General features: G+C 39.6%; 1 protein-coding gene across 9 annotated transcripts in view; it reads left to right on the top strand.

Moving 5' to 3' along the window:
• lcorl (ligand dependent nuclear receptor corepressor-like) overlaps positions 1 to 25,374 on the top strand; it is a 129,495-nt gene that overhangs the window by 36,262 nt on the left and 67,859 nt on the right. For 8 of the 9 annotated variants that reach the window (XM_063043382.1, XM_063043384.1, XM_063043385.1 and 5 more), the window contains 2 exons: positions 13,264 to 13,343; positions 16,685 to 16,817. In XM_063043382.1, coding sequence (XP_062899452.1) covers positions 13,264 to 13,343; positions 16,685 to 16,817 — 213 coding nt within the window. Of the gene's footprint in view, positions 1 to 13,263; positions 13,344 to 13,472; positions 13,535 to 16,684; positions 16,818 to 25,374 lie in introns of those variants that run through there. The other variant, XM_063043387.1, reaches the window with a different exon arrangement.

Consider the following 25,374-nt stretch of genomic DNA (forward strand, 5'->3'; position numbering starts at 1 on the left):
GAAGGGCATAAAGATATGGAAGGTGCTGGCGTGGAGGGCTATGAACGACATGAAGGAAATCTGGAAGTCGAACCTGACCAGAGGGCTTAAAAAGAGGATTTTCATAGCAGTCATAGAGTCCTTCTCACGTACGGATGCGAGATGTGGACACTCACCAAGACTATGCGAAAGTCTCTAGATGGTTGCTATACACGAATGCTCCGGATGGCTCTTGACGTGAGTTGGCAACAGCACATGATGAACATCGAGCTCTATAACGACCTACCCATGTTCACCACTAAAATCGAGGCGAGAAGACTGCAACTAGCGGGCACTGTCTATGCCACCCTGAGCTACCTGCCAGGCTAGTTATAATATGGGAGCCTAAGTATGGGAGGATGAACACTGGGTGCCCTCCCAAAACTATGGTCAACAGGCTCCTAGAAGACAGCGGCGCGGCTAATGTAGATGAACTGAACACACTGAGGGAGAGAGAGAAGTGGAAAGTCCGTCATTGTGCCCGACGCCGGCCCCCTAGGCCTGAGTCGACATAGTAGTAGTTCTACTTCCTCACTACGGTTTGCACCCCACTGCCAAATTAACTTAACCCCTTCGCAACAGCTCTAACTAACCTGCCCACGAGAATATTGGTTCCCCTTGGGTTCAGGTGCAACCCATCACTTTTGATAAGGTTATACCTCCCCTGGAAGAGATCCCAATGATCCAAGAACCTGAAGCCCTACACCAGCTTCTCAGCCACGCATTAATTTGCCAAATCATCCTGTTTCCACCCTCACTGGCGCATGGCACAGGCAGCAATACAGAAGTTACTACCCAGGATGTTCTGCTTCTCAGCTTTGCCTATGTCATTGGTACCAGTAGGTACCAAGACATCTGGCTGCTCTCGTTCCCTCTTAAAATGTTGTGGAAGTGATCTGAGACATCCCTGACCCTTGCACCTGGAAGGCAACATGCCATTTGGTGTCCAGTTCACGTCTACAGAATCTCCTGCCTGTTCTTCTGACTATTGAGTCCCCTATCACTACTGCTCCCCTCTTCTCCCTCTTTCCCTTCTGCACCACGGACCTATGCTCAGTGCCAGTAACCCAGTCTCTGTGGCATTGCCTGGGAGGTCATCCCCCACAACAGTATCAAAAGTGATATACATGATATTTGGAGGAATGGCCACTGGGTTCCTCTGTGCTCACTGTCTATTTGCATTTCCATTTCTCCTGACAGTCACCCAGCTACTTGCCTCCTGCAACTTCAGGGTGACTACTTCCCTGTAACTCTGATCAATTATTTCCTCACTCTCCTGTACAAGCCGAAGGTCATCCAGTTGCTGCTCCAGATCCCTAACATGGTCTTCAAGGAGCTGCAGCTGCTTGCACTTCACACAGATGTAGTTCCCTGGGAGTCTCTGGGTCTCCAAAGACGCCAGCATTAAGAACACACAACAGCCATTTACTACACTAGCTGCAGTAAGAGTGGGGATAAAAAGGAAACCTTAACAGAAGCTTACCCAGAGCTAATGCCTCTTTTGAGTTGAGACCTCATTTGAGCCAAAATCTGACATTCCTACTCACCATTGGCCTACTCTGTCCCTTCTGTACTTTTAAATAAGCATTGCCGACCTGCGAGAAACCTTGTCGCTATGGTTTGGTCCTGCTGCTGATTGGGCTGTCCAGTGGAGATGTCGAGGCTTTTGTCTTGGAGCTTAGTGATTAGTTTTGATGCGGGTGGTAGTGTTGAATGCTGAGCAGTAGTCAGTGAAGAGCATCCTGATGTTTGCATCTTTATTGCCCAGATGATCCAGAACTGAGTGAATGGCCTCTGATTTTGATCTGTTGTGCCGGTAGGCAAACTGGAGCAGATCCAGATCACTTTTCTCGGGCAAGAGCTGATGTGCTTCATGATCAACCTCTCAAAGCACTACATCGCAGTGGATGTACAATTGCAAGAAGTTGTTTGTGAACCCTTTGCAATTACCTGATCTTCTGCATTAATTACTCAAAATGTGGTCTGATCTTTGTCTAAGTCACAATAATAGACAAACACAATCTGTCTAAACTAATAACCTGCCGTAGGGTTTCAACCCAAAACGTCAACTGTACTCTTTTCCTAGATGTTACACTCAAGGGTAACAGCAAAAGACCTGCAGAAATCTGTAGAACTTTCTAAATTCTCTGTTCACACGGGAGAAGATGGCGGAGCGCCTGTGTGTGTGTGCAGCCCTCCAGTGAAAAATGATATGGTATCTGTTAAATAGGGTCCGTGGACAATTCTGATTTGATGGAGAATGGATGTGAAAGCACAGAGGAACATCTGGAGAAATTTCTGAAACGCCCATTTGCTGCTGTCGTTACTGTGTGGTCAGGAATCTTTGAAGGGTAGGCCTCAAAATCCCCGGCCTTGCCTGCTTTTGGCGACCGAGAAGGAGGTCTTATCGTTCAGACAGAGATGGCGCTCAGTAGTTGGTGTCGGAGAACTGATCAGAGCTCAAAGTTTTCAGATGACTCAGAGTCAGATTGTGGTTGGCATGGCAGGGAGAGTTTTTCTTCCTTCTCCCGTCTGCGTAAGATGTGGGACATTTGAGAGACTTCGAACTTTAATGTGCTCATGGACTTCATCAAGTTATGGTATTGTTCACTGTTGTAACTATATGTTATAATTATGTGGTTTTGTCAGTTTTTTCAGTCTTGGTCTGTCCTGTGTTTTGTGATATCACACCGGAGGAAATAATGTATCATTTCTTAATGCATGCATTACTAAATGACAATAAAAGAGGACTATGTGTCTTCATAATCATGTGTCCATTATAAGAAAAAAAATACTGAACAAGAATAGTATTCATGGAAGGAAGACACTGCTCTCCAGACCACCGAGATTTTCCACTATGCTTCTGGGGACAGATGAGACAGCAATTGAACTTTTAGGCAGAAATGCACATGGCTATGTTTGGAGGAAAATGGGCACTGCACACCAACACCCAAAATCACATCCCAACTGAAGCATGGGGGGAAGGAGCATCGCAGTTTGGGGCTGTTTTGCCACCTCAGGGCCTGAACAGCTTGCAATTGTTGAGGGGGGAAAAGTGAATTCAAAATTGTAGTAAGACATTTTACAGGAGAATGTCCATCACCTAAAGCTTAATAGTTGGATGATGCAACAAGAGAATGATCGGAAACACCAGAGTAAATCAACAATAGTTTAAAAAGAAGAGAATTTGTGTTTTGGAATAGTCAAGTGAGAGTTCGCACCTTAACCCAATTGAGATGCTATGGCATGATCATGCAAGTTATCCCAGAAATATTAATGAACTGAAGCAGTTTTGTGTGGAGGAATGGTCTAAAATTCCTCCTCGCCATTGTGCAAGTCTGATTAGCAGCTACAGGAGATGTTTGGTGGAGGTTACTGCTGCTAAAGGAGGTTCTACCAGTTATTAAATATAAAGTTTCATACTTTTCCAGTTTGAACTGTGAATCATTGAACAATGTTTTTAATAAAGACATGAAAACTACAAATGTTTGTGTTATTAGTTTAAGGTGATTGTGAGGTAGATTAAGATCAGACCACATTTTATGAGTAATTATTTGAGAAAATCAGGTAATTGGAAAGGGTTTACAATCTTTTTCTTGCAACTGTAAGTGCTACTGAATGATTGTCGTTGAGGCAGGTTATCAGATTCTCCCTGAAAACGGTAAGAGTGTAGCCTGCTTGAAGCAGGTGGGTATCTCAAACTACTGAAGCAAGAGGTTGAAGATGTCCATAAACACTACAGCCAGATTGATGTCTTCAGTACTTGGCCAGGTACACCATCTCAGCCAGATGCTTTTGCTGCCATCCAGCCTTCAGATCTTCACCAGTGGCTAGCAATAAAGCAAATATCTCTGCAAGAGACTCCACGGTTTCTTCTCAAGTTTCCCACTAAGTCCAGTGGTTCACTTGATCACATCCAAGGGATTTATTGGCCTTAATGTGCTTGGGCTGCAAATACAAGAATTTCTCAGTATAAACACCAAAGAGGTATATTTTTTATAATCCCACCCCTCTTCTGTGTCTTGAGACATGAGTAGCCTTGCTGATCTGTAAGGGACAAACTCTCTTCCTAGCCTCTCTGTTTGATATATCTCTAGAACTCTTTGGGATTATCCTTAACCTTGCCTTACCTGCCTGATCTATTTCATATCCTTTTTCCCTCCTTAGTTCCCTCAAGAGTTTTCGTAATCTCTATTCATCAAGGGATTTACTTGCTCCTGACCACCTACATCTAATGTTTGCTTCCTTTTACTTAATTAGATACAGAATCAACATAAATATCTTTAGTCAGCCATGATTCCCTAAACTTGTCAAGTTTAACCTTCATAACAGGAACATGCTGCTCCTGGATACTTTATCTCAGAAGGTCCCACTTCTTCATTCATTTTCCTTCAAACAGACTCACCCAACAGTATATTCCATCCTGCCACTTCTTTGCCTATTCTGCTAATTTGTCTAAATCCTTCTATAGACTCCTAGCTTCCTCAACACTACCTGCCCTCCACCTACCTTCGTATTGTCTGTAAACTTGGCCACTGAATGCAAATCATGAAATTGAATCTCTACTCCAAGCTATTAGAAATGTAAAAGTTCTTCAGTACAATATTAATCTGAAAAAGAACTAAAGGAAGGATTTTTCCCCTGAGGTTGGTTGAGATGAGAGCTAGAGGTCATTGGTTTAACATGAAAGGTGAAATATTTAAGGGGAATCTGAGGGGAAACTACTTTCACCAGAGGTTAGTGCGAGTATCAGATGAGCTGCCAACAGAATTGGTAAATGCGAGTTCATTCTAACATTCCAGATGAATTTTGATAGGGAATTGGATGAGAGGGAGATGAGGAGGATCATGGTTTGAGTGCAGATAGATGGGGCAAAGCAGAAAACTAGGCCAGTATGGTCTAGATGGGCCAAAGGCCTGTTTCTGTGTTGTAGTCCTGAGTCTAGCAGATTGATAGTACTCTATTTTTGTCAGTGCTACATTTTCAGGAGTCATTTTATAGAAGACAACTACCAGTCTTTCTGTTGAAACTAGGAATTAGTAGTGCAATATATTCAGATTTTCACTGAGCAATTTGTTGAATAATTCTTAATAACAAAATAATCTTACTGTAATGATAGTGGCTTTGCTTTTGCCCAGAAGGGTTTATAAGGGATTTCATTACTTCAAGTTATGTTGCACATTGTTTTATGAAGGTTGGAAAAGGATTATGCTAAGTCAAATTGCGAGCTTCTGATGTTAACCAAATATTGTATCCTGCTCAAGTGATTTGTCTTGCCCTTTGTATCATTAATTATAAAATCAAGTGTTTGGATTTAGGAGTTTTGTAAGTGTGCAAGAAATTAAAATGCATATAAAACGTGTAAAGTTTTTGCTTTTATATTTGAATAGCTGCTAAATATGGTTAATGTAAATCACTGGAAATCCTGAACTGACGTTTAATAGGATCCTTAATGTGCAAAGGAGTCTCTGATTGTTGAGTTACTCAAGATTTCTGGTATTGATGCCTTAATCTCCTTATTACCAAATGTGGATGATTTGCAAATTGTTATGATTTTGAAAATATTTTTTGTAAGCTGTCGTGGTTACTGAATAGTTTATTCCTATGGTATAATTAATGTAATTTAAAAAGTTGAGAAATTCAGACAATTTATCTCAAGCATTTCTTAATCATGGAAGTTTTATTTGTGCATATTGGCTTTCAAAAAGTAGTGTACAAAAGTTTTCTGGAAATCCTTGCATAATTTTGTCTATTTCTTGGTAGCCTTAACTTTGAGTTTAATGCTGTCTAGTTACCACAAGCTTAGAGTTTATAAATAAGTGTACTGGTCACTTCACTTGCCAACAGTCCTATATGGTATGGGACTCCTGTTTCAGGGAGACAAGTTTTCTAACCCACAATACATTAATACAGAATGTAGTTTTCCTGTAAAAATCTGCAGAAGTTGTAGGAAGAATCCAAGAAGCCTCACTACTGTTACAACTCCTTAAAATGATCTACTTTTGTCACCGTCCAGTTAACTCTTATGATTTGGAGGATAGCTGTGGATTTTGCTGTTGATGGTTTCTTCACTGGAAGCCTGTATTTGTGGGACTGTAACTGGTAGGCAAGATGGGTTGTAGGAGGTGGGAAAATGGTAGCTTTCATTTTCAGTGTAGACCCTATTTACTGACAGTCTTGCACAGGCTTCTCCAGTATCAACTGCAAAATTTAGTTTTTTTTAATGTGTTGGTATGGGCACAATGGGTTGTAAGATTCTTATAGCCGCTATCTTTGTGCTGCCCTCACACACAATTTTAACAACTATTTGAGATGGGAATATGTGAATAATCTAGATAAAACTGAAGCACTGTTTCATGGGTGAGTGGGCACGAATGTGTTCAGCTTGCTGACATGAAAGTGTTGTCCTCTAACATGAACAATTTGCTGTTTCGGAGAGGGGATAAAGTTTATTTTTCTGTATCTGATTTGACTAATGGTCAAATCTCTCAATATAATGGGTTGATCCTTTATGATATTTTTGTACTTTTGACACGCTGTTATACAATTATATTTGTGACTTTGCCCACAATTTGTAGTTGGAAACAATATTGGTAACCTTTAACCCTTCTCAAAATCATTGCTTTATGATTACTTTAAAAAAAGGTAGGATTTTTTTTCTTGGCACCTCAATTCTTGAACTATCTGATTCTGCCTTGTATGTTCCAATGTACCACCAAAACTTTCACTTTCTTCAAGGTGGTCACATCTCATTAAATGTGTCTGCCAAATGTTGTGCAGGTATCCAATGAATCCTATGCAGTTTTTTTTCCTTATACAATGCTATATATTGTAAAAGAAGTAGTTTTGTCTGGGAGATGTAGTCGTTAAATCTGTTGCAGTGAACTATATTTCACATGCCCAATGATCTGATAGGGGAGTACCATGGAGGTAGAATGGTAGTGCCAAAGATTATGGTGGTGTGCTGCACAGTGTATTTCTTCATCCAGTGAAAAAGGCTCAGCTTCTCAGAAGAGCCGTTGAAACTGTAGCATACAGGTTCCAAGGTAGGAAGTACAATGTCAGACTAATCAGTAAACAGACAGTTATTGCTATTGTCAACCAGTCAAGTGAAAATTTATTATCAAAGTACATACAGTTGCAAGAAAAAGTTTGTGAACCCTTTGAAATTACATGGTTTTCTACATTAGTTACTCATAAGATGTGGTTTGATCTTCATCCAGGTCACAATAATAGGCAAACACCATCTGCCTTAACTAATAACACTCAATTGTAGTGTTCATGTCTTTATTGGACACATTGTTTAATTATTCACAGTCCAGACTGCAGGAAAAAAATGTGAACCCGTGTATTTAATATCTGGTAGAACCTCCTTTAGCAGCAATAACCTCCACCAAACATTTCCTGTAACTGCTGATCAGACTTGCACAGTGGCAAGGAGGAATTTTAGACCATTTCTCCATACAAAACTGTTACAGTTCATCAATATTTCTGGGATACACCATCTCAATTGGGTTAAGGTCTGGACTCTGACTTGGCCATTTCAAAACATTTTCTTTTTAAATCATTCTGTTGATTTACTCTTGTGTTTCAGATCATTCTCTTGTTGCATCATCCAACTTCTATTAAGCTTCAGGTGTCGGACTGCTACCCTGACATTCTCCTGTAAAATGTTTTAATACAATTTAGAATTCATTGTTTCCCTCAATGACTGCAAGCTGTCCAGGCCCTGACGTAGCAAAGCAGCCCCAAACCATGATGCGACTTCCACCATGCTTCACAGTTGGGATGAGGTTTTGGTGTTGGTGTGCAGTGCCCTTTTTCCGCCAAACATAGTGGTGTGCATTTTTGCCAAAAAGTTCAACTTTTGTCTAGTCTCTCTACAGAACATTGTCCCAGAAGCGTTGTACAACATCTTTTGCAAACTTGAGACATACAGCAATGTTTGTTTAGTTTTTTTGGAGAGCTGTAGTTTCCTCCTCTAGTGATTATCTGCAGGTCTTCTGCTGTATCCTTGGGTTCTTATTCCCCTCCTTCAGCACTTTGTGCTCTTTGTGTGATCTTTGCAGTATGCTCATTCCTAGGGAGAGTAGCAACAGTACTGAATTTCCTCCATTTGTAGATAATTTTTCTTCTGTGGACTGATGAACACTCTGGTCTTTTCCCACTTGGTGCAATTCTTCTAAGGTCCCCTGAAAGTTTTTTTTGATCGAGGCATGGTACACATAAACGGATCTTTTTTGAGAAGAACAGGCTCTGACAGTAAGCTGACGTTGTCCTTTTTTTATAGGGCAGGGCACCTCTACCACCCACACTCCAATCTCATTGATTGGAACACCTGACTCCAATTAACTTTTGGAGAAGGCATTACCCCAAAGGTTCACATTCTTTTGAACCTAGACTGTGTTTAAATAGTGTACTCTATTGATGAAGTACAATGTTTGTGTGTTTAGTTTAGGCAGATTGTGTCTATTATTGTGACTTAGACAAGGGCAGACCACATTTTGAGAAATGAAGAAAACCAGGTAATTGCAAAGGGTTCACAAACTTTTTCTTGCAACTGTATGTTACCATATGCTACCTTGATTCATTTTCTTGTAGGCATTTACAGGAAAATAAACAATGGTATTTATGAAAACAACTATACATAAAGACTGACAAAATAAAGTGCAGAAGACATTATACAAAAAAAGTACTAAAACATGGTATGTAGAGTCCTTGAAAGTGAGTCTGTAGTTTGTAGACTCAGTTCAGCGTTGTGGTGAATGAAGTTATCTGCTTTGGTTTAGGAGCTTGATAGTTGTCAGGTAATAACTGTTGCCCTCCTGTCAGCTTGAACCAGTCTGACCATTCTTTTCTGACCTCATTAACAAGGCATTTTCACCCAGAGAACTACCACTCCATGGATATATTTTTGTTTATCGCACCATTCTCTAAACTCGAGATTTCATGAAAATCCAACAGTTTTTTGAGAAACTCAAGCCACCCCGTCAGGGCCCCAACAATCATTCCGCCATCAGCATCTTGGAACACATTTCTTTCCCATTCTGATGTTTGGTCTGAACAATAACGGAACTTCTTGACCACGCTTGCATGCTTTTATGCATTGAGTTGCTGCCATAAGATTGGCTGATTAGTTTTGAATTAATGAGCAGGTGTACCAAATAGTGGCCATTGGGGGGGGTACCTATACTGGGAAGTTGGATTAACTAGGGGGTAGTCAGCACAGCACTTTGAGTTTTTTTTGGTGACCAAGAACGTCGATGATGGCAGGACAGTAGATGTAGTCTAGGTGAACTTCAGTAAGGCCTTCATTTTTCTATGTGGTAGGCTGTTCTGGAAGGGTAGATTGCATTGGCTCGATTGTAGGAAGTGAAGGGTGATGGTGGAAGATTGTTGTTCTGACTAAAGGTCCTTGACAAATGTGCATTGGCCCTTTGTTCGTTGTCGTCTATATCAACGATTTAGATAAGAATGTACAGGGCATAGTTATATTTTTCAGATTACACTTAATAGGTGGGATAGAGGACAGAGAAGAAAGCTGACTAAAATTACTGGAGGTTCTTGATCAGCTTAGTAAATGTGGCAAAAAATGGCAAGGTAATTTAATTTAGATAAGTACAAGGTGTTGCATTTTGGAAAGATAAATCATGGTAGGACTTTGACAGTGAACAGCATGGCCCTGAGTTTGTTACAGAATAAAGGGATTTTGGAATTCAGGTACATGAGTTCTTAGAAGTGGAGCTGTCGGTAGACAGGATGGTGAAGGCTTTTGACATGCTGGCAAAAATGAATAAATTGAATATAAACTTTGGAAGGTCAAGGTGCAGTTATACAAGCTGGTGGTGAGGCTGTACTTGGAGTATTGTATTTGGTTTTTGCAACCTTGCTTGTAGGGAGCATGTTATTAAAGTAGAAAGGGTGTAAAAAAATTACAAGAATGGCTGGAATTCAATACTGTAAAAGGACTGAATGGAATAGAGTTCAGTGACTGAACTATAAAGTCAGAGTCAAAAGGGAAAGGGGGTGGGGGAGAAGAGGTGTGTAGTGGTGATAAGGGATTCAATAGTTAGGAGAGCAGATGGGTGATTCTGTGGGCGTGCTAAGAGACATCTAGATGGTATGTTGCTTTTCAAGTGCCAGAGTCAGGGACATTTAAGATTTGGTCTCTAGCATTCTAATGGGGGTGGTGGGGGGCAGCGGGGAAGGATGATCAGCCAGAAGCTGTGGTGCACACTTGCACCAATGACATTGGTAAGAAAGAGATGAGGTACTGAAGAGAGAGTATAGGGAGCTGGGCGGGAAGCTGAAAACAGGACCTTGAATAGTAAAAACGTGAAGATCTGCAGATGCTGGAAATCCAAACAACACACACACAATGCTGGAGGAACTCAGCAGGGCAGGTAGCATCTATAGAAAGGAGTAAACAGTTGACATTTCAAGACCCGATGGATGGTCTCTTCCTGAAATGTTGACTTTTTTTTTCTATTGATGCTGCCGGACCTGAGTTCCTCCAGCTTTTTATGTGTGTTACCTTGAGTAGTAATCTCTGGATTACAGGCTGTGCCATGTGCCAGTGAGGGTAAGGATACGATGATTTGGCAGATGAACGTGTGTCAGAGCAGGGGCATGATTTCAGATTTGCAGATCACTGGGATTTCTTCTGGGGATGTATGACTTGCACCTGAACTGGAGAGGGAGGAATATACTTGCAGATTTGCAAGAGCTGTTTGGGGGGTGGGGGGGGGTTAAATTAGTTTCGCATGCGATGGGAACCAGAGTGATTGGTCAGAGAAGTTGGTGTACAGGTAGTTGCAGCATATAGAGGGACTGTAAGGCAGGATAGGCAAAGTTGCAGTCAGTGGATGGGTTGAAGTGTGTATTTTAATGCAAGAAGCATCTGTAACAAGGGTGATGAACTTGGAGCATAGATCAGTACATGGAACTATGAAGTTGTGGCCTTATGGAGATGTAGCTGTCTCAGGCACAGGAATTGCTACTGGATCTTCTGAGGTTGCAGATTTTCAAAAAGGGCAGGGAGGGAGTAAGAGGTGGGGGAGTGACATTGTTAATCAGGGATAGTATCACTGCTGCAGAAAAAGAGGCTATTGTGGAGGGATTGTCTGCTAAGTCGGTGTGGGTGAAGTCAAACAAAAAGGGAGCAATCATTAATGGGAATATTCTACAGATCACCAATAGCAACAGACATTCAGAAACAGATCGAGAGACAGATTTTGAAAAGGTGCAAAATCAACAGGGTTTTTGTCATGGGTGACTTCAATTTCCCTAAAATTGATTGGCACCTCATGAGTGCAAAAAGGTTTAAAGGGGCAGAATTTAAGTCTATCCAGGAAGGATTCATGACACAATATGCAGACAGGCGGACTAGAGGAGAGGCCATAGTGAATCTGATACTAGGGAATGAATCTTTCAGTAAAATTGGAGATAGTGACCTCAACTCCCTGACATTATCATGGTCTTGGAGAGGGATAGGAGCAGAAGGTATGAGAAAGTATTTAATTGGAGGAGGAGAAATTATGGTACAATTAAGCAGGAACTTGGAACATAGGTTGGAACAGATGTACTCAAGGAAATGCAGAACTGAAATGTGAAGATGCTTTAGGGAGTACTTGCATGGGGTTGGGATAGGTTGTCTTGCAAAATAGAGATGTTTGGTAACTGGGAGATCTTCAGAAGTAAAATATTGTGAGCACAGAATATATACAGTAGGTTCCTGGTAGAATAAAACATAAGGCTAACTGGTTTAGAAAACTTTGGTGACTAAGGAATATAGAGGTCTGGTAACAAAAAAGATAGGAAGTTCATATAAGGAGTTGGCTGTTAGGATGAAATGAGGTACTTAAGTACAAGAAATGCAAGAATACTTGAGAAATCAGGAGTGCTAAAAAAGTGTGAGGTTACTGTGGCAGACAGGGTGAATGAAAATCCCAAGGACTTCTCTAGGTATGAGTGGTGAGGTCATGGATTATAGAAGAAGAGGTACTTGCTGTCTTGATGAGTTGGTGGATAAATCTCCAATGTGTCCCCTCAGATGCTGTGACAGCTTGGTGCAGGGCCCTAGCAGAGATATTTAAGATGTCGTTGGCCATGGGTTAGATGCCAAAGGTCTGAAGGATAGTTAATGTTCTGTTTTAAGAAAGGCTATAAGAACAAGACAAGAAATTGTAGGATGGTAAATCTGACGTCAGTCATTGGAAAATTATTTGAAGTTATCATAAGAGACCTGTATAAGTAGTTGAATAGACATGGCCTGATTAGGAATAGTCAACATGACTCCATGAGAAGTCGTTGATGTGCAGTAGGAAGTGGTACAAGCACGTGTATAGGAAAGGTGGACCAAACACTGGGAAATAAGATTAGTTTGGATGAGCAGCTTGGTTCGGATGGACTAGCTGGGCCAATAGACCCGTTTCTGTGCTTTGTGACTATGACACTTGTCTTTGTGTTACCAGTTTGAGTGCAATTCATTCACTGGTTCCTGAAGAAATGATGATGAATCCTGGAAGCCTCTTTGACTCACTGTCAGTGACTGTAGTGGTGAAGCATGAACCTATTTTTGTCACTGAAGCAGTCTGGGGGGGCGGTGGGAATGGAGCATCAGACATGTATATCCTTTGACTCTGTTCTCATTGCAAGCAACACAGCTGGACAACATTAAGCTACAGTTCTTGATTTCTGCTAATTCTGTGATGTGCATATAGAGAAAAGAATTTCCAGGTACTGAAAAATAACTTCTAATTCCTATTAGTTAACTATCTTGAAACAGTATAATCATTTTTGAGATGTTGCCATGTTCAGAATTGTGTGATTAACAAAGGAAGCTATTGGCACATGAGTTTGCTGTTGTGACAAAAACTAATTATAATAGAAATAAGATTTTGATAGGCTCAATTGTCAACCTAGTGCAACATCTAATTTCTACAGTTCCTGGAAAATTCTAGATCAGAAGTTCTTTAAATTTAGTATTACTTTGATTCTTGCCCCTAGGGCATTGCACAGTCATCAAGTTTCCAGTGACATCTCGAAAAAAAAAAGTTGGTACTCTGTACATTTGTTCATGGAAGATTAGTGTGATTTTAAATTAACATCCCCATAATTGCGGACTTAATTCTTTGCTGAAAGGCTGTCACCTGCATAGTCGTTGATTGTCTTTTAGTAGTTACAGAAAATGCATTTGATTTGTACTGAATAATAGATTAAAATATTCTTTTATTTTAATTGAAGACTGTGAACCCGAAGAAGTGACTGACTGGTCTATGAATGAAAACTGTTCATTTTGTTGCATAAGGAGAGAGAAAGTCAAGGTAAGTCGAAAGCTGTATGATTCAAAGAAAAATTTAAGTTTGCCTTGATGAACTGTATAACATGCGACTTCTGCGTTTACTTGCTATGTATCCATATTTTTGTATTCAATTTATTTTTGAACTAGGATTTTTGCAAAGAGCATGATCACAATCAACATTCAGTGATCGTTGTAGGAGGAAAAGTTGATCAGGTGAACAGCTTGCTTATAGTGTATGTTAAGTAAGTATTTCAAACAAGAACCAAAATGAGAAGGTAAAAAGGAGGTTGGTAGGGAAAAAGTGAGGATAGAATGTGGTATTTTAAAGAAGTGAACAGTAAAAGATGTTTGTTACTTCCCCTATTAATCACATAGCTTTAGGGATGGGCAATGAAGATTATCAATAGATAAAAGTGGAATGTGTGGTTGGAAAACTTCAACTTTATAGCTTTTTTTTAAACCAATGAGAATGTTGCTGAAATCTCACTTGTAAAGGAGATGGTAGACAAAATGAATGGAGTGTAAATTGATAAATTCCAGTATTGCTCAAAGTTACTATTGAGTATGTTCTAACTTATTGTAGGAAATGAGGGTGAACAATGAACATTTAGAAAAAGGGGCACAGCAGTGGAGGAATGCTGCATAATGGAAGTGTCAGTCTTTAGTCAACATTAAACTGAATCCCAGTTTGAAGCTTGATGTTAGGAAATCACTGGTATTATTTGTTTATTAACAACAATTTAGCTAGCCAGTATTCCTTCCACAAAAATCACCAAATGCTGATTGTGAGACCTGCTCTTTTTAAATTAGCTGCTGAAATAGTTTGCATTAATTAGTGCTACATTTATTTGTTATGTGAATCTCAATTAAAAAGCTGTATCACCTGGATTCTAGCTGTTTACGAAGGCTTGCCATCAGCACTGCATTAATACAAGTGAGCTACAAATTACTGCAATTTCTGTATCCAGTGAATGAAGGTTAAGTTTATCTTTCACCCTTAAACTGCTGCTCAGTTCTGCGTGAGATTGGAAGCTGTTTCTGGTCTTTGCTTGTGCCTTCTGTATAAAGCCAGCAGTTACAAAGCTTTTTTTCTTAATAGTTGCTATGGTGGAATGAAATAAATTAATAAGTGAATGCATAGTCAGCATATCTGCAGATTTTTTTTTTTGTTATAAAACATGGTATTTGCTAGCCCCTAATCCAGCGGTTCCCATTCTGGATCACTTGCTTAATGTATTGGTCCATGGCGTAAAAAAGTTTGGGAACCTCTGCCCTAATCTGTTCACCACTACATGCCACATTGCTACTTTAAAACTGAATATGTAAAAGTCATTTTCTTTGGGAGTTTGGTAAGGGAAGACCAAACTGTATCATTATCCAGAACAGTAATTTCTCTATTTAGATTGTAAGTCAAGTTTGGGAATATTCATGATGTGCAGTGGTGCTAGAAAATTTGTGAACCCTGTAGAATTTTCTCTATTGCCACATAAATATGACCTAAAATGTGATCAGATCTTCATTTAAGTCCTAAAACTAGATAGAGAACACAATTAAATAACACAAAAACATTACACTTGTTTGTTTATTTGGAAAATTGTCCAATATTACATGTATTTATTGGAAGAAGTATGTGGACCAATGCTTTCAGTAACTGGTGTGACCCCCTTGTACAGCAATAATTTCAACCACACATTTCCAGTAACTGTTGATCAGCCCTGCACATCAACTTGGAGGAATTTTAGTCTACGCCTCCTTGCAAAACTGCTTCAACTCCTGGGATGTTGGTGGGCTTCCTTGCATGAACTGCTTGCTTCAGGTCCTTCTACAACATTTCTATAGGATTAAGGTCAGGACTTTGACTCAACCATTCCAAAACACGAATTTTCTTCTTTTGAAACCCATTCTGTTGTTGATTTGCTCGTGTCTTTCAGATTATTGTCTTGTTGCATTATGCAACTTGTATTAAGCTTCAGTTGATTGACTGCTACCCTGAGGTTTTGAATTTTGAATTCATTGTTCCCTCAACTATTGCAAGCTGTCCAGGCCCTGAGGCAGCAAAGCAGCCCCAAACCATGATGAAACTTGCACTATGCTTCACAGTTGAGATGAGGTTTTGGTGTTGCTGTGCAGTGCCCTTTTTCCTCCAAACATAGCAATGTCTGTCTAACCTTAAGGTAACCTATCCATTTGAAGTATTCCAAATAAGATTGGCCTCGGGGTGAAATTGTGAATAAAATTGGACAGGAAATAGCACACATTGCTGTAGGCATTGACAAAGTTTCAATAAATGCTGTTTAGCTAGGTTGGACCAGGTTACAACTGGATCCAGAATATTAATAATTTTAAATTTTGGGAGAAATAAATTTGGTCCCTAATAGAAACTATAAGAGTGGTGCAAAAGCTGAATTCTTGAGAACAAGGAACAAGCTGTCATGCAGTTGGGGGTGAAGTATACCACTGCCAAATGGGGAAAGACACTAGAGGAAGAATTAGATGAATTGGAGAAAAACAGTGAGAATTTTCAGTGGATTATAAATGAATAATCTGCTAGGTTTAGGGAAACAGTAACCACTTTTATTACATTTTTTAAAAATTAGATAATAGAATGAGAAAACAACTTTCCAAGATGAATTGAAAATAAAAATGATAAATGGGGAAATCATCATACAGATAATTATGGTTAATGTGAAGATCTCATTTGTACAAGAAACTTTAGCCTTTACCATGGCACCTTTACAAGTAGAGATATTAATAAGCCAATACAGAGGGGTGACATTGACAAGAGCTGGAATTTACAAAGTGAAACAAACTATTTGGGGGAAAATACAAAACTGAAATTATTTCAAATAAAAGTATAATTCAGTGTCAGAGTGAAGGAATAATAGATGCACTGAACACTTCTGTTCTTGGAGTAAGGTGGAATAACTAATGAATGAGCTAGAGCAAGGATGTAATGCAGCTGTGGAATTGAAAAATGAGAATCAGGTCATGACGTGCATCCTAGAATTTTTGAAGTCATATAGAAGATGAACAGGTTATTAAGAGAAGTGATGGTAGTCTAAGTCTGAAAACTTTTAATTTTAAAGCAACAAATTGAACCATCACAAACTTAGATGACTGACCATCTGGATAAAAGCAAAAAATAAAACAATAGCACAGATGGCGAGCCTATTTGACTATTCATTAAAATAATTTACCTGTGTGGGTTCATCATTATAAATTTGTTTTGTACAAGGAGCTGAAATCGACTAAATATAGTAACTGGTGATCAAATATGGCATGTTTTCAGTGTGAAATCTAAAACCATTTTATTGTTGCTTTTATTTTAAAGCTTTTTCTGAGCATAATTCATTATGTTTCTAGGAGCATATCTCATCTGTGAATGCACCTCCAACACTGACATCTACTGAGGATTCTCTATCTCAGGGGCAGTCCCACACTGAACAGCTTGAATGCCAAGCAGACAAATTTCTTAATGCTATCTTTCATACAAAAGGTATAATATTTATGCTTTGATTCTTAAAACTAATTGAATCTTCAGTTTTGTTGACGAGAAATTACTCTAATTTGCAATGTTGTTTGAACTAAGTATGTTCAGGTTTTTATTGCAATTGACAGTATATACTGGAAGTTGCATGGAACGTGCATCCTCAATTAACACTGTGTCTAGTACCTTCCAATGAATAAATCACTTTGGGTCAATTGTTTACATATTCCAAATAGTGCTTGACATTTCCAGCCAAGTTTAATTTTTTAAAGATGCACTGACACCATCTGCTGGTTGCTCACAAAATAACTTCTGTTTGATTGTCATTTTTTTTTAGTGGCTTAATAGGCCTTGAAATACCAGGATTGGCATAAAGGCAAGTTAGGCCAAAATTTACGCAAGTCTCCACACTAATCTTACGGATGCTTGCAGTACAATTTCCAGAGAATCTTATTAGCATTATACTGGAGCACATAAGCTGATATAAACAAGAAACTCAGAAGAGGTGTAAGTAATTACTACCCTTGGAAGCGAGCAATACCAAAAAAGTCAAAATAGACTAACAACCAACATTGAGGCATGGCAATTATGGTGAGTCGCCAGTAATTTCCTTTTGCCAAACAATCTTTGATATAAATTGCTATAAAGGTTGTTTCCTTTCTCTCAATTTTGTTTCCTTTTTTCCAGGGGCCTACAGTGAAAAGAGGTAGGCAGCAACTGCTGCTTGGCAGGAGTGTTGCAGTCTTTGGCGAAAATCAAGCTATAGAAAGATGAGTTGACTGATGGCAAGGATGCAATCTCCTTAAAAGTTAGCCAGAGTGCCTGAAAGAGGCCTTGCTTGCTCTTTGTAGAAATCTTTGAGTCTGCACATACCCTAAATGATGATACAAGAAGATAAGCAACTTGATCAAGGCTGACAAGGTAAGGCACCTTCCTTGGTCTCTGCCTTTCAGGTTCAAACCTGAACATAAATTTTTGAGCAATACCTGGTATTAACATTGCAGTCTCACCAGACACTACCTAAGCAAGTGATGAGTCAGCAATAGTGGTAACTGCCTCTACTTGGAGGATATCAGAACTTTGTGTTTCATTGCTTAAATAATGAATTTTATTTAAAACTAGCACATTGAGTAATAAGGGCAAGTTAATCGCCTAATCTTGTTGGCACTGATTTTCTATATGAAGTAGGCAATCCATATACCCTTCCTAAATTCTCCTGCGCCTTTTCACGGCATGTTGAAGTATTGTGGCTTTGAGAAAGATACATTGGTGGAGTACCTTGTACACCAGAATCCTGATGTCAATAGCTTTCCAGGTTCCTGGTGGTTCGTAGAATGTGTGCCAACCATGAGGCCAATCTAAACTGCTCCAATCATTTTGGGAATACCCTTCTCTTCCCTGCTTGTTCATGTGTCTATCTGAGTGCCTCTTAAACTTCCTAATGTATCTGTTTCTGTCACCTCCCTTGGCAGGGCTTTCTACTCATCTACCACTTTGTATGTACAAAAAAATAAAACCATATACACTTCCTTTTAAACATTCTCCCTCACCTTAAAGCTATGTCCTCTAGTATTTAACCTGACCATCCTGGGGTAAAGATTCTATTTACCCTATCTATACTGCTCATGATTTTATGTACAGTTAAATCTTTAAATCTGTTCAATTGGGACAAATCAGGACCAGTATATTTTGGCTCAATTAAGCAGCTGTCCCAGTTAACCGAGGTTTTATGGAAATAGTTAAAAAGGTATCAGAGAAAGACAAATTATATATTTAAATACAGAACAAATTAGATCACTACCAGTATGACTACAGTACCATAAAATTTAGGCCCTAATAGTTATTGACAGAGGAATTCATCTAGTGTACGCTGCCATGTTCTCTTGACTGTTAGCAAACGACATCATTGCAGACTCCTAGTGGAGAGAATGGACTGCCTTCATACAATGTGTTTCATGATTACATTCTTCATAGTTCCTAACTTGAAGTAGTGAAATTCTCATTTTCACTCCCAGCCGTTACTGGCATCTCCAAGCCTGAATGCTTGAAACTGCAGTGAGCAAAACAGTTCTCAATTGTCTCACTGCTTATTTCTTGCCAACTAACAGTGACAAAAGTCAATGCTTTTTGAACATAAACACACACAATTAATGCTATTGGAAAAACAAATGCTTGGGCTTCCAGACAAATACAGGTATCAATTTTAACCGATGTTTTGGTGACAAACTCTTCCATCCTCATCAGGGATGATGTCTAGTCTGGTGGTATATATACCAGTGTCGCACATCCCTCCTGATTGGTTCATCCTCACCTCATCAGGTTTCCGCTGTCCCACCTTGTTTATAATATTCCAGTTCTTAGAGTGAGACCATCATCATTGCTAAAATTCTTTTCCTCTAGTTTTATTTCAATGGCTTCCTTCATCAGGCAGTCCCAAAAGCAAATGGCACAGCACAGTGGTTTTATGGTGTTGACGTCAATCCTATGGCCATTGCGAATGCAGTGTTCTACTACCCTCAATTTCTCCAGGTAACCCAAACAGGTACATCTCTTGTGCACCCCGTCTGGCTAAGATGCGGACTAACCAGTCGAGAGGGATGGACGATGGGGATATATATACCACCGGACTAGACATGCCTAAGCATCATCCCTGATGAAGGTAGCAGAGTTTGTTATCAAAACAGTTAAAATCGATACCTGTACCCAGATGAAAGCCCAAGAAGAGTTTATTCATCATATCCACCGGGAAAGCGTTAGATCCTTTTTCGCTATTGAAAATCGTCACTCTAAGCTAGGTGTCATGTCTAAAGGCCACACAAGTGCACGCGACTGACTCTAATTAGAAGCTGTTTGGCAACAGTCCCCTGTCCCAATTAAGTACAGTAGTGTCCTAAACAACTGAAGGGAATTACAACTATTTTCTCAGTTTTTGGTTTTGAAGAGTTGTCCCAACCAAGTGGCTGTCCAGATTAACCGATGGCCCAATTAATTAGAATCCACTGTATTTCAGAGCTTGACAGGCACCCTAATAGATGCTCTAGTGAAGACAATCAGTTTGTCTAATCTCTTGTAGCGAATGCACCAAAAAAAAAGCATTCTTATATACCCCTTCTGAACCCCTCTTATTCTTCGTATAGTGTGGCAATTGCACACACAAGAAGTTCTATAGAAAGTTATTGTGACTTCCTTTTTTACCGACCATACCAATGGATGAAAGCAAGTTTGCTGTATTCATTTGCCCTGCCACAACAAATGTCTTGCACTTGAGGTGCTGCATTATAAATTGCATCTGTCATTTCTCTCCCTAAATTTCCATCTGATCTCTATCCTGTTCTGTCGCCTTCCTCACAATCATCAACTCCACCAATCTCCATGTTGTCTGCAAATCTGACTAAGATGTCAGCTATGGTCAGCAGCACTAAGTGTTAGGACTTGAAATAAAGCGTTAAAGGACTTGACACATTTTTGCTTTCCACTTAAAATGGAAACTGCATCCGTTCTCATACTATGCTTTTTGTCCTCACAGGGCCAGCAAAGCCGAATTATCTTGTCCTGGAAGGAGAGAGTTACAAGGAAGACAGGATGAGGATGAACACCTCCAAGCAAGATAGTAAAAAAAAAGGACTGTCGTCTTGTCCTTATCACCATGTAAATTCTAATGTAGCAGGAAAGTGTGCATCCCATTGTGCGTAGGAGTAGCTTTTTGTTTTTGCTCTATCTTGGTTCCAGCAGCCCTACCACAAACTACTACACTCTTTTGCGTTTGGCAGATCCAGGCATGGCGCAGCTGTAATGATGAAGCCTAGTAAGGAACCTGGTTGACTGTCAATTCAGAGGCTAGAAAATGGTTGAATGGAGTTTGGGGTAATAATTGCCTCTTCTCCATTGGCAAAGGCTTGAAGGCATCCCAAGGAAAGGGGAGGGGGTGGAATGCTAGTCAGATTTAACATGGTTACATTTGGAAAGGTAAATGCTCCAGGAACTTTCCAAGTAAATGAACAATTTGGGCTATATCAACAATTATTTGGAACCATTTCTAATGTTGCACAGAGCATTTTTGTGGATTATAACCATTTCATCAAGCCATCAATTATATCCTTGACCATAGCATTTGAGCAGTTAGTGATTCATTGGAGGGCATGGAAAATTGTGACATTGGCAAGTCAGCTGCCAATCACAGCTGCACACCCAGTGCCAATGGGGCATCACTTGCTGCCTTCCACATTTCCCAAACCAACCCCAGAGCCAAAATAAAATAGACTGCGGTTGCTTCAGAAGTACAGTCAGCATCTGCTGCATTCCAGGTGTCAGTTGCTATACCCTGAATGACAGCTCAGCTTAACATCCCTATTTTGGATTATTAAGTTCTTGGCCATCCTGTCTGGCTCCATATTCTTGATTTTTTTTTTTTTTTAAACTGGCAAAATATTGTTGTAAAAATTTAATCTTGATACCAAGCAAAAGTTCAAGGATAAGTGACAATGTGAACTTGCTTGAGAGCCTTTACTGTTGTGTATATTTTGGGGCTGCAGTATAATATGACATAGGTGTGACTAGTTTATGACTAATTTTCTGTTTAGTTGCTGTTGTCTGTTAACTGTTACTGTAAATTATTATAATGCTATCTAAATTGAATTACTGCAGCTGATTGTTTACATTTTTTTAAGAATGAATAAACATTGAATTGTGCACTTAATGTTGCAGTAATTTTTTAGTTTGGTATTTAATCAATAGTACTGTTACTGCCAGCCTTTTGATACAGCCACAGCTGTGAGGTTCACATTGAAGTGTTCTGTGTATATGCTACAATTATAGAACACATCACTTTTTTCAACTTGACCATTCACTTGTTGAGGCTTAAGGCATACCTGTGTTGTACTTTTGAATAAACAGTGAATTGTTTCTTGCATTGCTTGATCTTGTCTGTATGGCTACCTTCACAGAGGGAAAAGTCCAGAGAACAATTTTAAGTTGCTGATAGAAGTGCCCTGAAGGTGCAGCAATTAGCGCTGAATACCTCAACTAGGAACAGTTATCTGTCTTTCCTGGTGGTGTTGATTCCGTGGAAGTGGGTCACACATGTCAGGTATCTTTAATTCCTTGGGTCTTGCACGTCTAAGGTATTCTTCAAGGCCAAATTGTCTCCTTAGTAAGGAAAGCTACTATCCTTGATAATCCTTTATAGCATGTAGTTCAGGACACCTGACTATATAAAGGACTTGGTGAGGTAGTAATGGGGGACTCGGAAGTGGCAGATAAACGGCACCAAGTATTTTGCATCAGTCTTCACTGGAAGACATTAGCAGTAGGCCAGAGTTAGGGTGCAGAAGTGAATGCAGTTATTGCTAAGGAGCAGGTGCTGGGGAAGCTGAAAGGCCTGAAGGAAAATACGTCACCTGGACAGATGGACTACCACACTCCAGGGTTCTGAAAGAGGTAGCTGCAGAGTTTGTGAAGGCATTAGTAATTATCTTCCAAGAATCACTAGATTCTGGCATGCTTCCAGAGAACTGGAAAATTGCAAATGTCACTCCACTCTTCAAGAATGGAGGGAGGCAGAAGAAAGGAAATGATGGGCCAGTTTGCTGTGAAGATTTTGGAGTTGGTTGATAAGAATGTGGTTTTGGGGTACTTGGAGACACGTAATAAAATAGGCCAACGTCAACAAGGTTTCCTTAAGAGAAAATACTGCCTGACAAATCTGTTGGAATTCTTTGAAGAAATAACAAGCAGGATAGACAAAGAAGAATCAGTGGATGTTGTGTACTTGGAGTTTCAGAAGGCCTTTGACAAGATGCCACACGTGAGCTGCTTAACAAGATAGGTGCTCGTGCTATTACAGGAAAGATGTATATAGGATTGGCTGATTGGCAGGAAGCAAGGAGTGGAAATAAAGGGAGCCTTTTTGTTTGGCTGCTGAGACTAGTGGTGTTCCATGGTGATCGGTGTTGGGGCTGTTTTATGTCAGTGATTTAGAATTGATGGCCTTGCACCCGGGTTTGCAGATGATATGAAAGGTGGAGGAGCAGGTAGTGTTGAGGAAGCAGGGATGCTGCAGTAGGGCTTGGGTTAGGAGAGTGGGCAAAGTGGCAGAGGGAATTGTGTTGGAAAGTGTACAGTCATTCACTTTGGAAGGAATAAAAGGGTAGGCTGTTTTCTAAACAGAAAATATGCAAAACTCAGTTGCAAAGGGACTTGGGAATCCTTGCACAGGATTCACTAAAGGTTAACTTACAGGTTGAGTTAGTAAGGCAAATGCAATGTTAGCATTCCTTTTGAGAGGACTAGAATATAAAAGCAAGGATGTAATACTGAGTCTTTATAAGGCACTGGTGAGGTCTGTCTTGAATAGTTTTGGGGCTCCTTATGTAAGGATGGATGTGCTGACATTGGAAAGGGTTCAGAGGAGGTTCACGAGAATGATTCTGGGAATGAAAGGGTTTTTGTATGCGAAACATTTAATGACTCTGAGCCTGTACTCAGAATGCGGGGGATCTTGTTGAAACCTATTTGAATATTGAAAGTCTAGACAGAGTAGGGGAGGAATGACCAATGGACACAGCCTTTGAATAGAGGAAGCCAGTTTAGATGGTGGTGAGTCTCTGGAATTTGTTGCCACTGGTAGCTGTGCAGGCCAAGTCACTGGGTGTACTCAATGCGGAGGTTGATAGGTTCTTGATTAGTCAGAAAGTCAAAGGTTATGGGGAGAAGTCAGGAGAATGGGGTTGAGGGAAAATGGATCAGCCATGATGAAATGGCAGGACAGACTCAGTGGGTTGAATGGCCTAATTCTGCTCCTGTGTCTTCATGGTGGTTCTTCCCAGTCTTGCAGTCACCCAGCTCATTTGCAATTGGTAATGGAAGAGTTTGAAGGGATTTAAATAGACAGCCTAACTATCTCTGGTGAAAACATGATGGTCTGGAGCTCTGGGTCTAAATGCATAACTTTGCACGTGACCTTATTTTCTACTACTATATGATGTTCCTTCATCCTGATCTTTACATCCTCTAAAAGGGAATAATACTTGGCATTGTAATCTTTTGTTAGTTGCTCACATCAGTGCCTGTTGCACTTCTAGCCGTTTTTTTAAAATAGTGCTGTTCTTTATTTTACAATTAAAACTCTAAATGGAGGAAGAATGGAAGTAGCATTAGCACTTAATACATTCAAAATATTATGAAGAACAAAGTCTTAAGATCTTGTTCATGAAATCCTATGCTGCTTTTAAAATCCAGAGATGAAACAAGTTATTGCAGAACTGAAGATACAAATGTAAAACTTACTGCTTAAAATTATTCATAAATATCATTGGTATAAGTATTATTGATGATTGTTCAGTCAGCAGCAAAAAGGTTGAGGTTTGACCCTGGTATCAAAGGATGGGATAAAAGCTTTGAAGACAGACAAGATGGAATTGATACATAGTTTGCAACAAATATTTAATGTACAAAAATCCCATCGGGGAAAAAAAGTCCAACAGTGAATAACAAGTTAAAGTAAAGAAGCTCAGGAAAGTGTATAATGTTACCAGTAGTAAGACTGATGACTCCGAACATTTCAGAATTCCACAATCAAAGACCAAGGTACTGAAAATGAATGGTCATATAGGATATGAGAATAATTTAATAAAATTTGCAAAAGATGGGTAAAAAGGAAAAGGCTAGCAAAACTTAAATAAAACTGAAATTAGAAGACTGAATGGGGTGGAGAGATTAAGGCAATATTTTGCCTTCCTTCATAAAGAATGCAAAAAATACCTCCCAGAAAGAACAGAGCAAGAGCAAATATGAAATTGAAACAAATTAGTATTAATGGACCATTAAGAGAATGGGGAGTAAAAGCAAACCTGATAGCATGCAAGTATTTGAAATTAATGGTAATTTCCCTGGTATCTATAAAATCAAGAATGATTTCCACAATTTTAAAAGGTTGTAAATTTAATCCCACTAGCTATAAGAGACTGAGAAAATTGGGAACTTTATTTCTTTGTTGTAGTTGACCTGACATCAATAATGTGAAAATTGGTAGTTTCTTTTTAAAGAAGATGGAGACTGGGCACTTTTTTTAAAAAAAGGAAGTAAAAGATTGGGCAGAATCAATGTGTCTTTCTGAAAGGCAAATTATGTGGGGTTTTTTAAAATTTGAGATTGTAACTAATTGGATGGTTAAGAGGTACCCAACTGATGTGGTGTATTGGACTTCCAGAGGAATTGCATAAGGTTATCAAAACAAAATTATGACAAATGGCATTGAAGGTGATATGCTGGTGTGAATGAAGATTGATTAACAGACTGAAACAGTAGGGATTAATGTAATTCTCTGGAGCTTGTAACTAGTGGGGTGGCCCAGCTATACCATGTTATGGCCCCAGCTGATGGTAGGATGTGTCACTGACTTTGAGGGTATTAAGTGTAATATATCACAATATACCTTGTTATGGCCTTGCACCTATTGTCTGCCTGCACTTCCCTTTCTCTATAATTGTAACACTTTACTATGCATTCCAGTGTTTTCCATTGCACCACTGTAGTACTGAAATAATCTGTATATAAAGTGAAGTTTTTC

This window comes from Mobula hypostoma, chromosome 3 (assembly GCF_963921235.1).
Source record: "Mobula hypostoma chromosome 3, sMobHyp1.1, whole genome shotgun sequence".
Taxonomy (NCBI): domain Eukaryota; kingdom Metazoa; phylum Chordata; class Chondrichthyes; order Myliobatiformes; family Myliobatidae; genus Mobula; species Mobula hypostoma.